General features: G+C 40.3%; 1 protein-coding gene across 3 annotated transcripts; it reads right to left on the bottom strand.

The window, feature by feature from the left end:
* Positions 1-498: 498 nt before the first annotated feature.
* On the bottom strand, positions 499-6,294 carry uba3 (ubiquitin-like modifier activating enzyme 3). Of its 3 annotated transcripts, XM_034212149.1 has the most exons (18): positions 6,275-6,294; positions 6,113-6,151; positions 5,102-5,222; positions 4,929-5,009; positions 4,743-4,825; positions 4,574-4,654; positions 3,870-3,913; positions 3,445-3,509; positions 3,156-3,311; positions 2,964-3,066; positions 2,708-2,821; positions 2,395-2,448; positions 2,207-2,243; positions 2,026-2,107; positions 1,828-1,928; positions 1,638-1,701; positions 1,179-1,233; positions 499-1,059 (listed from the first exon to the last, which is right to left on the bottom strand). In XM_034212149.1, exons 1-18 carry the CDS (start codon positions 6,292-6,294, stop codon positions 971-973), a joined length of 1,389 nt encoding a protein of 462 aa, XP_034068040.1. In that variant the 3' UTR covers positions 499-970. The 3 variants fall into 3 exon arrangements, with proteins under 3 accessions (XP_034068040.1, XP_034068041.1, XP_034068039.1); XM_034212150.1 differs by lacking the exon at positions 6,113-6,151; XM_034212148.1 differs by lacking the exon at positions 6,275-6,294 and having other exon boundaries at positions 6,113-6,180.
* Positions 6,295-13,205: the final 6,911 nt, after the last annotated feature.

Genomic DNA, 13,205 nt, shown 5'->3' with positions numbered 1-13,205 from the left:
GCTATGACACTTTAGCTGTAACACTGTGCATTTCCCTGCTGAGGGACTAACAAAGGAATTCTGATTCTGATGTGAAATTTGCCGGAAAAGCTGCAAGCCAGAGGACATTTGAAGTGGAATAATGCCTGTGATGGGCCTATATAATTTCAGTTTTGTCTTAAGGTGACCTCTTCATACTTCCATGAAGGTCACTTGTTGTCAGTGTTCATTTCTTGCACTAGGTGATATTCGGGGGGAAAGACAGAGTATGTCTTCTGAACTATGAATGTTTAACTATTTCATATATTTAACCTTCCCCTTATAGTACTTAGAAATACATAGATTTTATTAGCTCAATATTTGTTTGATATATAGTTTTTACTATTTAGGATGTTTAAGCTTAAAAACAAATGATCCGTCCATATTGACACATGGAAACACATGTCTAGTAAGGCCTAGAAATCACACACTAAACTTGCTAAGTAAATTCTTCTCATAAAGAAGATAAAGAAACAGAAACTTTGTAAGAAACAGATTTTTATTCCAGTTCACACATCATTATCTGTATCTGATGATTACCACTTCAGTGGGTACTGCTACAAAAAAAAACAGTTTTGGAATAAATAAATATTCAAAATATTGGAAACCAGAACATGTACAGATTCATATTTGCCAAAGTGACTTATTCTCGTCTCTTTGTTTGCATGTGTGTAGTGCAGATAGCACATGAATGCAGAAATCCCCAACGTCTGCAGACAATGTATCACCAAAAGATGACAAGGTATGAAGTATGATTTTGGCTTTACAGTGCAAGACATAAAGTCAATAAGTACATTAAAACAATGAAATTAGATAAACTCATTTACAACGTGAACGATTACACGGTAAACTGTTCTAGTTTTTAGGCCGTTTTTAAATATTCAGCATCAAGTCACAGTTGGCCAAGAAACCAGAATGACATGAACTGGCTGTGGAAGTGCTTGAATTCATCCTATAAGGTAAAGCTTAGTCTGAACAACATGGTCTGAGGTGTGGTGACATCAGCTACTGCCAGCTCCTGTCCGTCACTCAGCCCCAGATCTGGAAAAAACATGTTCATATAAACAGTGAGTCAGCATATTCACAGTCTCAGTTTCCGTTATTCAGAGTGTGGGCATAGCCATTCCTAGGAAACATATTCAGTAAACAAAACATCTCACCCTTGAGGGTTTTGGATAGATTTGGCCGCGTCCTCTGTTCGATTGAAGCGACAGACTGTAAAACAAAATACAAATTAGGCTTAAACCAACATTTGCATAATAATAATAATAGATTTAATTTGTTAGCGCTTTTACAGGTGCTCAAAGACGCTTTACAGATATAGTGAAGAGAAAATAAAATAAAGGAACAACAAATAAATATATAGTTAAAGTTAAAGTCAAATAATACAAAAACAATCACACATTAAAAGCCAGATTGAAGAGGTGAGTTTTTGTAAGTTTTTTTGAAGGTGGTGAGGTCAGTGCAGTCTCTGATGGGTTGTGGGAGTGAGTTACCTAATGGACCTAATGGACCTAATGGACCTAATGGACCTAATGGACCTAATTGACCTAATTGAGCCAGGAGGCATTAGACTCAAATACACTGCAAACACAAAACAGTGTAAAAAGGTTAATTACCTGTAAATATAATGTTTTGTTCTTTCCTTCCACTGTTGCGGTTATAGCAGGGGATTTCATTTGTCTGAAATACATATATTGTTGTTAAAGACAATGTCGAATGACACAATAAGCAAATATAACCATAAGCAGAACTTAATTTAGGATGGTACAGGGCAGTAATAAAACACAATAAGGCAACTTCACTTACAGGGAGGCACTTTCAGTCAGGAAGTCCAACAACTCCTGGAGTTTTGAAGTTGGAGAAAAGTGCAAGTCCAGAGGTACTTGGCTGCAGGCTGAACAGTCTTCCTGAATCAGAAGAAGAACATAAACGTGTGTGTTACAAAAAGAGGAGACTTTATAATTGTAGCAAACTTGAGCTGGCACGTGAAATTCAAGGACAAACCTTTCGTTCTGCTTCAAAAGTGTAGGTGTATAGGCCGTCAACATCATTGAAGACCATGTAGTTATTGAGAGGTATATATGCACTGCAGACGCAAAAGATAATATCATGAGGGAAAGTCGTGGGTTGTTTGTACAGGTCTTTACTGTGTGCATGTGTGTGCAAGCAGAACCTGCAAACTCACCTTGTTGCTAATTTGAAAACCTCAGTTGCGCAAGCAGCTGGTAAAAACAAGTCAGGGAAATAAAACAGTTATGTCCGGGTACACAGTTTATTCAGTACAGTTTGAAAATAATGTATCTTTTATATGACAGGGCTTACTTTCAGCTCTCTACTGACATGCCTTCACTTTTATTATGTCTTGCTACTTACCAGCTATGACAGCATTTGTAGACGCTACAGCTGGAATTATCCTCTTCACAACACCTGCAACATTTAATAAGGACATTGAAAATATGTTGTACTTACTGCTAAAAATAGACAGTAAAAAACACATTTAAAACATGCAATGTGTCTTATCTTTAAAAGAGAGGACATTGTGTTTTACAGACACAAACTAATGTATCAAACTCCCAAAGATAATTGAGCTGTGTTATATTATATTTACTTTGGTACTTTGTCTCCCAGCTGCAAGACAAAGCAACATGTTCTGGTGGTGACAGACAGAGGAGCCCTGAGTGCTTACCCTGTGTTAGTCTGTATGTGACTCCTGTGATTTTGAACTCTGCTGCCCTCTCCAGGGATCTCTGGTACACCCACTGGATGTGCTCTGGGTCATCCCCATCCAGGACCACACCATCTAATCCACACACACACATATAAAGAAGAACTTAAGTTAACCTTGTTTGTAAAGGTCCTGGGGTCCTGGGGTTACTTAATGATCGTTGTTCAAATAAAAAAACAGAATTCAACCGAAATAACAACTGTGGTGTGATTCTTACCTCCAAAGGGTGTCTCTTTGGGCCACTGCAGCATGCGGACATACTCAACACAATGTTCTGGCAAACGAGGCATGGAGGCGATTGTGCACATGGGGAAATTGATCTACAAAGACAAGTCAATTTTAGCAACAACTGGAGATTAACTGCTTCTGTAAGACTAAGTTGTGGTTGTTTTTTTAAATGCTACCTCACCTGAGGAGGGTAAAGTTCAAGGGTACAGTCGATGCAGGCGGTCATGCCCGGGAGAATGACTCTGGCGTTTCCTTTAAAGCCTTCAGTCCCACCATCAATGAGAGGAATGATGGAGCTTGGGTCTAAGACGCCATCATCATACGCCAGCAAAGACAGCTGCAGAAAGAGACACGGAGAGATTTATTTCAGAACGTTGTACATCTTTACAATTGTAAATGTAAGCATTGAAGATAAGAGTAGAGAATAAAAAGGACTGTGACAAAGATTGCAGTGAAGAGGGAGAACTCACCAGCATACCATTCATCCACCTCCTGGCAAGTATAGAGTCCAGGCCACAGACAATGATATGGAATTCTAGATGATAACAGGAATATGAATAAATACATTTGAACACATATCTGATATTGACAAAATGTCAGGATGCACAAAGTTAAAGCATTGTATGCACTATAGCGATTGAAAAATATAACACATTGTCATTTAAATCTTATCAGTGACTATGTGAGACGTACTGAGGAGAAGAAAAACAAGCAAGTTGCTAATCTTGTAAACAGCTGAAATGTGTTTCCCTTGGTTATTGGTGGTTTGTTTTTAGCAGAGAAAGTGAATGTGAGTTTATCAGACATCAAACTAAATAATAAACTGCCTAAATTGTTACACCCCTTCCACCCAGACATTAGGAAAGTTGGGTCTGAATAGTCTATAGATACTTACGTCTGTAGAAGGTTTCATCTAAGTCTTGGATTTTCTTAAAATGTCTGCACAAGAATTAAGGAGAATCTATGTTTGGACATAATGGTCCATTCATTTCCCGATGTAACAAGCAGGGTTCACCAATGATTTTCCATGACTTCTCCATGACCTTTACCTAATGTTCCATGACCAAACAAATAACTCTTTCTCAGCGTACCACTGAAAATGGTTTATTTTAACATGGAACAGGAACATAAGGTCTGCATATGAACATGTTGTGCCTATCTAAAACAATCAAATAGGCTTGCTAGCTTCTACACGCTAAAGCAACTCAAATCTCAGTTAAATGCCATTTTACGTTTCATTACTATACGATACAGTATTTATTATCATTATAGTATTACTATTTCGGCGATTAGATCAAATATAAATTATATTTGATGCAACTTTAGTTACATTTCCATGACTTTGGGACAAATATTGTTTTCCATAACTTTTCTAGGGCCTGGAATTAGCATTTTGAATTTCCATGACTTTTCCAGGTTTTTAATGACCGTAAGAACCCTGAACAAGGATGTTTCTATTCTACATTCTTAAATTGAGTTTTCCGACATGGGGATGAGCTGCACGCACCATTTGACCCCATGGATTGTGATTTGGGTTTTTAAACAATTGCATTGATATCAAGCATCTTACATGTTGCAATAGTTAAATTAAAAGGATACGGGACTACACAGCATCCAGGTATGCGGCTGTTGATGAAATCAGCTGCAACGTCCGCCTTGGGCCGACCTATATCTTTTGGCCTGGTCAACACAACGCACACACGTTAAAATAACATATCTGATTGCTTCACAGATAACATTAAACATAGATTTGTTTTACATAACTGACCTGAAGAGGAACTGTCGATTCAAGTTGGACACATCAATGGTGTCCATGTCGACAACATGAATGTTGCGAAATCCGGATAAAGCCTGAGCCACAACATGAGTGATAACAAAGAACAAAGTGTTAGTCATTCATTAAAGTACAAATTAGACCTTCTTGAAAAAAGTAAATATAAAAAGGTGATCATACCAGATCTTTCAGCAGCTCACATCCCAGTCCACCTGCACCAATGACCAGGATTTTGCATGTTTCTAACAAAAACTGCATTGACTGTTGCGAGAGGCGATAAATAAATGATAGATTAGAGCAATGCTTGATAGCACAGATCAAATACAACAAAAACACTTGCATGTAACTCTTACCTCTGTGCTGGGTTCAAAGTCAGGATGTGTGAAGGGCCCCGATCTTTCCAGAAACTTTTTGACGTGGTTCCACCGCCCTTCCCACTCACAGGAGCGTCCGCTGCCTCCATCCACCACCATCCTGTAGAAACAATATGCACATTTAGGATGCATCTTCAGCAGTATTTAATGATAGATGACATACTAAACTTTGTATGATAAGTCTACTGAGATAGATAGATAGATAGATAGATAGATAGATAGATAGATAGATAGATAGATAGATAGATAGATAGATAGATAGATAGATAGATAGATAGATAGATAGATAGATAGATAGATAGATAGATAGATAGATAGATAGATAGATAGATAGATAGATAGATAGATAGATAGATAGATAGATAGATAGATAGATAGATAGATAAATAGATAGATAGATAGATACTCTATTTATCCCAATAAATGATTTCATGATCATGCGACAACAAGAAATCAACCAATTACTAAATAGTTGTGACTGAATTTCACATAGTAAAGGTGCTATGTGCCGTTCACAGCAGACCATGCAATAACTGCAGACATTCAATAGACTATATATTGAGTGCTATATTAGCAATGGCTAATGTTTTGGTGTTTTCCATACGTCTGTGTCTGCTCTCACATGTGTATTGTTTGTTTTTTAACCATCCCATGAATATATGTCCTAGAAAAACTGAGTATTACTGACATGTGGGCGTTTCTCCCCCTTGTCTCACTCTATTGCTAGGCAGCTAGGCTAGGTGAATAGCTAGCATGTCAACAGTGAGAAGGTACAGTAAACACCTCTTACTTTGCATAGAGGGGCAATATACCATCATTAACTTTACGGTATATACGTGTTAGCTACTCACAAACAACCAATCAGTAATGTTTTCCCTAATTTAGAGTCAGCATATTCTGTTTAAAACCACTATGAGATTAGCTTCTTCGGCTAATGTTAACCTTCCTCCTGGCTGGTAACCTCAAACCTTCTACCATTTCATCACTAACTTCTCAGTCAGCTCCACTACTCTGCTTCTTTTCTTCTCCCTAAAAAGAGAGAATAAAAGAAGGTTCATTCATGCTGTGCTTTCGTAGGTTAATGAGATTTGAAAGCATCTTTCGAGCAGTTAATGACTGTGTTTCTTGCTCGTTTCTTCGGCAGCTACTTACGGCTCATCCGTGTCCGCCATGTTTGTCTATATGAATGCCTTCAAGGGCCGAATTAAATCGTAGTAAACACAATATTTCCTTGCTAAAAATTATAAAAGATTCACAAAGACAAATTAAAATTTAGTGTTTGTTTTCATTTGAGATCACCATAGTTATTATGTCGTGCAGCCAGGCCTCAAATAAGATAAAGGCGCATATAAGATATCTTTGATATAGTTAAATTTCATTTCCCCGATAATTCTGAAGGCAGCATTGTCAACTATAAAATCTGCACACACAGCACAGATCCAACAGGCGGCAGCATTTACCCTTCATTGTGTGTGTTTGTGCATTACATCAGTGCACACCTACTGTACTGTAGCTGATAGAAAACGTAATATCTGTCAGAAATGTGAATTGTTACAGACTGTATTAAGCACAGATGTCCACATTTAGGAACTTGTTCATACAATAGGAGTTTGTAGCAATGTAGCTTATGGGTGCGGTGGGTTTAAATATGGCAAAGCCAGTTAAATAATTGACTTGACTAGTAATTACTTGATAATTGCTCTGCTCTGTAAGGTTTCAGTTCAGCCCTATAACTTTCAAGCAATTATCTATAAAACCAGCTAACAGCCAAGGAGGGACAGGGGGAGATAAATGGCTAATTTTAATTAAACAAACCTGTTTTAAGATCAGAAAATTAACTAACTAATTTCCTGGAATGCGAAGTATGCCTAATGAATAGATCCTTCACTGTTTTTTACAGCACTTCTTCTTTTGTAATAATTACGCCATGGACTTGAAACACATATCTGAACATAGGAACTGTTTAAAAAGAATAACAATGTACTTTCACAGATGTATTGCTTTGCGATGCTTTCATTGTGAATTGTGGCGCAAAGCATAAATAAGACATGAAATTGAGGTCTGTTATTCAGTTTAACGACTGTACTAGTGAGGGCATCTCACTGTGTCCACATTGCGCTAATAAATCTAAGTGCTTAATCTCTAATTGAAGAATAATTAATAAACCTTGGATGGGCTTCTTTGCATTTTAAAAGACGTGCCTGTATGCACAATTAATCCATCTGCCTGCAACTGCTCTATTAGTAAATGTAGTGAATACCTTTTGCAGAGGTCACCAAAGATGTACCTAATGTATGCACCATAGACTCTATTATGGTATGCAGTGATAGCCTGGTGCATAGAGATATACTGTGTAGAGAGCATACACAGCAGGACATGGAGTTTTTTTATTTCTCAGAGTTTTGAATATTTGAATGGTTTGATAGAGCATCGCCTTTTTTTTTCTGATTTTTAATGAGATGTTCCGAATGACAGCCTCCGAAAACTGATAACTAAAAATAACTGCTGTGGCCATGCCCTTCATAGCTGACTGGCTGCCATCTCAGCCCTCCTCTCTCTCTCTTTCTATTTGTTCTGTCTGTCTTGTCCTCTTTCATTTAACTTCAGCTATGCTCTCATGTTAGACAGAAGGGAAAAGTGATGAAATCTCACCCCCCCCATTAAAAAGATGAAAGCCCGCAAGAAACGTTTATGTTATAAACTAGGACTGTTGCAGTGGGAGTATTGGCCATGGGCACTCTAGTAGGCATGATTGTGGCCAGATCTTCAAGTTGCATCCTTTATTGCTTTTGCCTCCAGCCCTATTTTGACAATCTTTAAAGCACCATGTGTCATTGAATGCAGACTGGATTTAAAGTCAAAACATCTTCCCGTGGTGACACATTTTTATAGATTTCAATTGAAATGCCATCTGTCATTCCCTCACCTTAAGCAGGGACACTCTGAATGTCAACACGGCGTCTTTGAGGTGACCCGGCTCTTTGCCATCCATCACAGCAACTACAGTCAGCGTGCAAAGATTGAAGAGTCCAGAGGTAAATTAGACCATTACTTGAAATGCTCAATCGCAGCAGGCCATCAGTCTTGTAACACCTTGCTGGGAAGAAGAACCTCAGATGAATGTTTTCCTCGTCTCACTCTCCAGTTTTTCAGAAAACCTTTGCATGCATCGAAATGGGAATCCTGTTTTGTCAGCTTTATGGCACCATATATCTCCACATCCATTTTCCATTTGATGGCTTTCTGTCAGGACGTCCAAAGTGGTGTTGATTGTGCTAATGGATAATGTGTCACAGCGATGTGTCCCACGTTAGGGCCCAGAGCAGGGCTGCCAGCCAGAAGCCAAGGAGACGCTACAGGCCAGTATTGTGTTGTGCTGGAATAAGTGATTGATGACTCTCTCTGTTGTAGTGCTTTGATTAAGGACTCCAGTGATTTATCGCCACTGCTTCACAACGCATTAGACTTCATATATACACTCCACAAAACAGTGTTGTCTTGCTATATGATCCCACTTCGTGTGTGCACGCACAAGTGTGTTATCCGTTATCTTGTGTGCATGCATATAAATGCTTCCCAAGTGTGTCTGATGAGATTCCCAGGAAGAAAAAACAGACACCCCTCAGCTCTCAATTTTGTGTTAAAATAAAAAAGGATTTGCACGTAAGGTATTTATTAAAATATATGATATGTGATGGATGTGTTTACCTTAAACTGAAATTGCATGGGATGTAATCACTTTAATATGCAAAGAAGCTCGATGAATAGATTGTATTTTCATTTTGAAAATGCAACCATGCAGTGTGTCATGGTTTGAAAACCAGTGGTCTCCAACTTCTACTGAACAAGAGGCAATTTTAAGACAAAAACAACCACTGATACTGTTTGTTTTCATCTTTGCAATGCATACACATTATTTGTTTTAATCGTGTATGGTTGCAACTATGACTAACCCTTTAGGTTCCACTGCCAGTGTCACCATCATAACATGCCCAAAAAGTGAAGAGGCTGCACCCTTTGGGTTGTTGCAACGTCACCAAGGTGTTCAACAACAAAAATCCATCTTCCTAGCGCGAGGGGTGTGGCGTCATTGCTGGTTTGCACTTTGTTCTTCCTGTTTTTTGATGGGCTGAGCCACACAGACGATTTGTGCTCGGCACTTCCTGCCTGCAGGGGCGGAGGACTCGCCATGACCTTGTTGCACAAATTGTTTCTAAGGAAAAGTTGAAGATTTGAATAGAAAAGTGTTGATAACGTGATGACTTTCAAGCTAAGAATTATGATGATGTAAGTGTGAACAGTGTATTAAATGCAGCTACTGCACTGAAGGTTAAATCTGACCCTAACCTACAGTTATACACAGACAATCAGAATGAAAAATGCACACATTTGTACTGACTGGTTTATGTCAAGTCCTGATATCTGGTACTTTTGTACTCAATTTCTGCGGTGAGACAGAAAGATAGACATGGATGCATGTTGGGGAAAAAGTGTAAGAAAAAAAGCAATACACTCCAGTCACATCCTCTCATCTTACTGTAGGTAAATTTTGCAAATTCAAATTATGCCATAGACCTTTGTGTGTAGCATAATCGTCTAAGCTAGTACTGCATTTCTGTTGTGCAGCCCTTTGTTGCAGGATAACAAGAAATGATCCTTGAATTGTTCAATCCTTGAGCAAAAGCTGGTGGTCTGGTTTAATTTCCATCATCTTTGTCGAAATTAAGGTAATTTTGTTGCATTTTTGGAATTGTGCTTATTTGCTTTCTTGCTAAAATTAATTTGAAAAGGTTTATTCTCTAATGTCTACCAGGAATATGAAGCTACAGCCAGTCGGTAAGTAGCCTTTCTTTGTACAATACTGAAGCATTGGGAATCCCAATCTATCAAACAAGATTCAATATCTCTTTAGTTTGTGGTTGGCAGATATGTGTACCTTTAGACAGAGTCAGGTTAGCTTATTCCTGGTTTCCAGTTCTTGTGCTAAGCTACGTAAGCTAACTCGCTAGCACCCAGCTACAAGGGACAGTCATTTCCTCCCTCTGACCCTAATTCATTATGTTACATTTCATTACAAAATGATCCAGATCCAGATTGTCGGTATAGTCTCCTAAAGTGGAGAGATGATAGTACTGATGTGTTTTAGCGCTCAGACTTCTTTACATAGTGCTCATCCTCACAAGACAAACATTTGCACAAACCCATGTCTCCCCTTGTAGTGATTGTATCAGCGTATTGTTAATATCAACCATGATACATTTCTCTTATCAGATCTTTCATCTTTGGGAGAGGTTCGCTCTCTGTGTCTTTTAAGGACAGCAGAGGAATTACTTGCAGGAGAATCATAAGACAGTGGAACGGAAATTTCCTTCGGCCTATTTCAACAGCGTTTATTCCGGCTTTCAGCTTCCTATTTCCTGTCCTCCTCAGCATACTTCCTGCTTCTGCCATTCCTACTGTTCCTCCATCACTATTGTCCCTTCCTTGCTAAAAAGGGACATGTGTGTGGTGTAAAGACAACATCCAGGTCTGTCAGCAGTCACCCAAGAATTTCCTCACAGGAGAGAAACACACCTAGGGATTAAGTGGCAAACAACAGATACTTAAAGGCTCCGATTTTTCATCAAGAGGATGTCCAACCTGACAGAGACAATATATCAAAAAGGAAGCTGCCTTTTCTCTAAAATGTGTGGTGTGTTTTAAATCCATGGTTACCTAAAGCAGTGTGCACATCGGAAATACAATACTAGTAGGCTACATTAGTCAGTAGCAACTTTGTCAGGGGGCGAATACCCCCGATGGTCAGCCCAAGCGCCACTCGAGGCAAAACTAAGAGCGACAATAACCTGAGGGTCAATTTTTTCACTCTTGCTCTGACAGAGTCTGAAGGCGAAGGGAATGTGATTTTCCTTTTCCATCAAAAACTTCAAAAACCTCACATTGATCCATCTACTTTGTGTGTGACAAAGTAGGGCAATGACTCATTACTCATTGTCATCTTCTTGGCTTCAGAAATGTCTTTTTATTTGAGTTTGGAAGGGCGGTTTTGCTCGATCTTAATCAAATCAAGTAAATCGACCAAGCCAATTATTTAAACTCAGTTCAAAAGGATTGTGGAGTTTTCAAATGTTTGGAGAAACAGACAAAACCGTCATGGAGATAAAGCAATGTGTCGCAGTTGACGGTAACAACAGCATAACAGTTTTTTTTAAAAGGCCACCGAAATAAAATCAATATCAGTTCAAGAAGTACCTATTATTTAGAATATTTCACTGCTTGACCTTGGAAGGAGACAGCTATACAGTCTATGTTTCGACGAGGAACTGAAGCTGCTATCTATGCTTTCTTTAAAGTTTTTAGACAATGTCATGTAAAAAGAATTTACATGACCTTGCAGATCATGAGAGTTGCTTGTCTACCACTATCTTGAGCAGCAATCCTGAGTGGTAAACATGTTTTTATTATGTTCAAAACATTGAAGAGAGCTTTAGAGAGTCCGATAGCAACCAGTCTAACAGCAGAGTAAGTTAACACGATGAAAATATTATAAATAAAAGCATTGACTTAAACTGATATAGATTTTTCAATATATGTTGTCGCTGCCTCTATCCACAGCAGTACACTATTTCAGTGCCAGTACTCCTGTCTGTTTGGGGGGTCATGCCGACTGTCCTCTACTGTAGTAATACAAATGACTATGACATGGATATGTAACTCACACCACCACCCACTTGAAGAACTATCACCATAAGACATGACAAGTTACCAAATAAACAGCCATGATTTATGATAGAGACGCTGCCCATGCTGTTCCCACCATAAGGTTTAACCCCCAGGGATTTCCTCAGCCCTGCATTTATGTTCTCCTCTTTCCTCTGCAGAGCACGGGCAGGGTGGAGCGTTAGGAAGTGGGGTATTCCTTCCTCTACACTCAGAACATGACTGAGGAGAGAGGCTGAAAGCGGGGGGTCTGAACCAGTGATAGGACAGATACCATCAGAAACCTACAGCCTATCTCTTCTATATCAGTGGACTTACATTTTTAATATTTCAAGCATTCATAGGAATAAAGTATCTTGAAATCGTATCCCCTTCTGGAGCCAGGCCCAGAAGGAGGACTCGTCGGCGAGCGTCTGGTGGCCGGGCTTGCCACGGAGCCCGGCCGGGCCCAGCCCGAAAAGGCAACGTGGGCAACACCTCCGCTTCTCCGTCCCGCGGGCCCACCACCTACGGGAAACAGCGATGGGGTCGGGTGCGCTGCCAGAAGGGTGGCAGTGAAAGCGGAGGGTCTCGACGGACCAGACCCGGGCGACAGAAGCTGGCTTTGGGGACGTGGAACGTCACCCTCACGGGGGGGAAGGAGCCGGAGCTTGTGCGGGAGGTGGAGCGTTACCAGTTGGATCTGGTTGGGCTCACCTCTACGCACAGCGTCGGCTCTGGAACCTTACTTCTGGATAGGGGTTGGACTCTATTCTTCTCCGGAGTTGCTCAAGGTGTGAGGCGCCGGGCGGGTGTGGGGATACTCACAAGTCCCCGGTTAGGTGCTTCGTTGTTGGAGTTTACCCCAGTGGACGAGAGGGTCGCCTCCCTACGCCTGCGGGTTATGGGGGGGAAAACTCTGACTGTTGTGTGTGCTTATGCACCCAACAGCAGTTCAGAGTATACGGCCTTCTTGGAGACCCTGGAAAGAGTCCTGATATGGGGCTCCTGAAGGGGACTCTTTAATCTTGCTGGGAGACTTCAACGCACATGTGGGCAATGATGGAGAACACTTGGAGGGGCGTGATTGGGAGGAACGGCCCCCCTGATCTGAACCGGAGTGGTGGTTTGTTACTGGACTTCTGTGCTAGTCATGGATTGGCCATAACAAACACCATGTTCGAACATAAGGATGCTCATAAGTGTACCGTGGTACCAGAGCACCCTAGGCAGAAGGTCCATGATCGATTCGTATCGTATCATCGGACCTGAGGCCGTATGTTTTGGACACTCGGGTAAAGAGAGGGGCGGAGTTGTCAACTGATCACCATCTGGTGGTGAGTTGGGGTCGAGTGGCGGGGGAAGCCTCTGGATAGACCTGGTA

The sequence above is a fragment of the Gymnodraco acuticeps genome, unplaced genomic scaffold, assembly GCF_902827175.1.
Source record: "Gymnodraco acuticeps unplaced genomic scaffold, fGymAcu1.1, whole genome shotgun sequence".
Taxonomy (NCBI): Eukaryota; Metazoa; Chordata; class Actinopteri; order Perciformes; family Bathydraconidae; genus Gymnodraco; species Gymnodraco acuticeps.
Note: the sequence above shows the minus strand (reverse complement) of the source record. Positions and strands in the feature narration are given on the sequence as shown.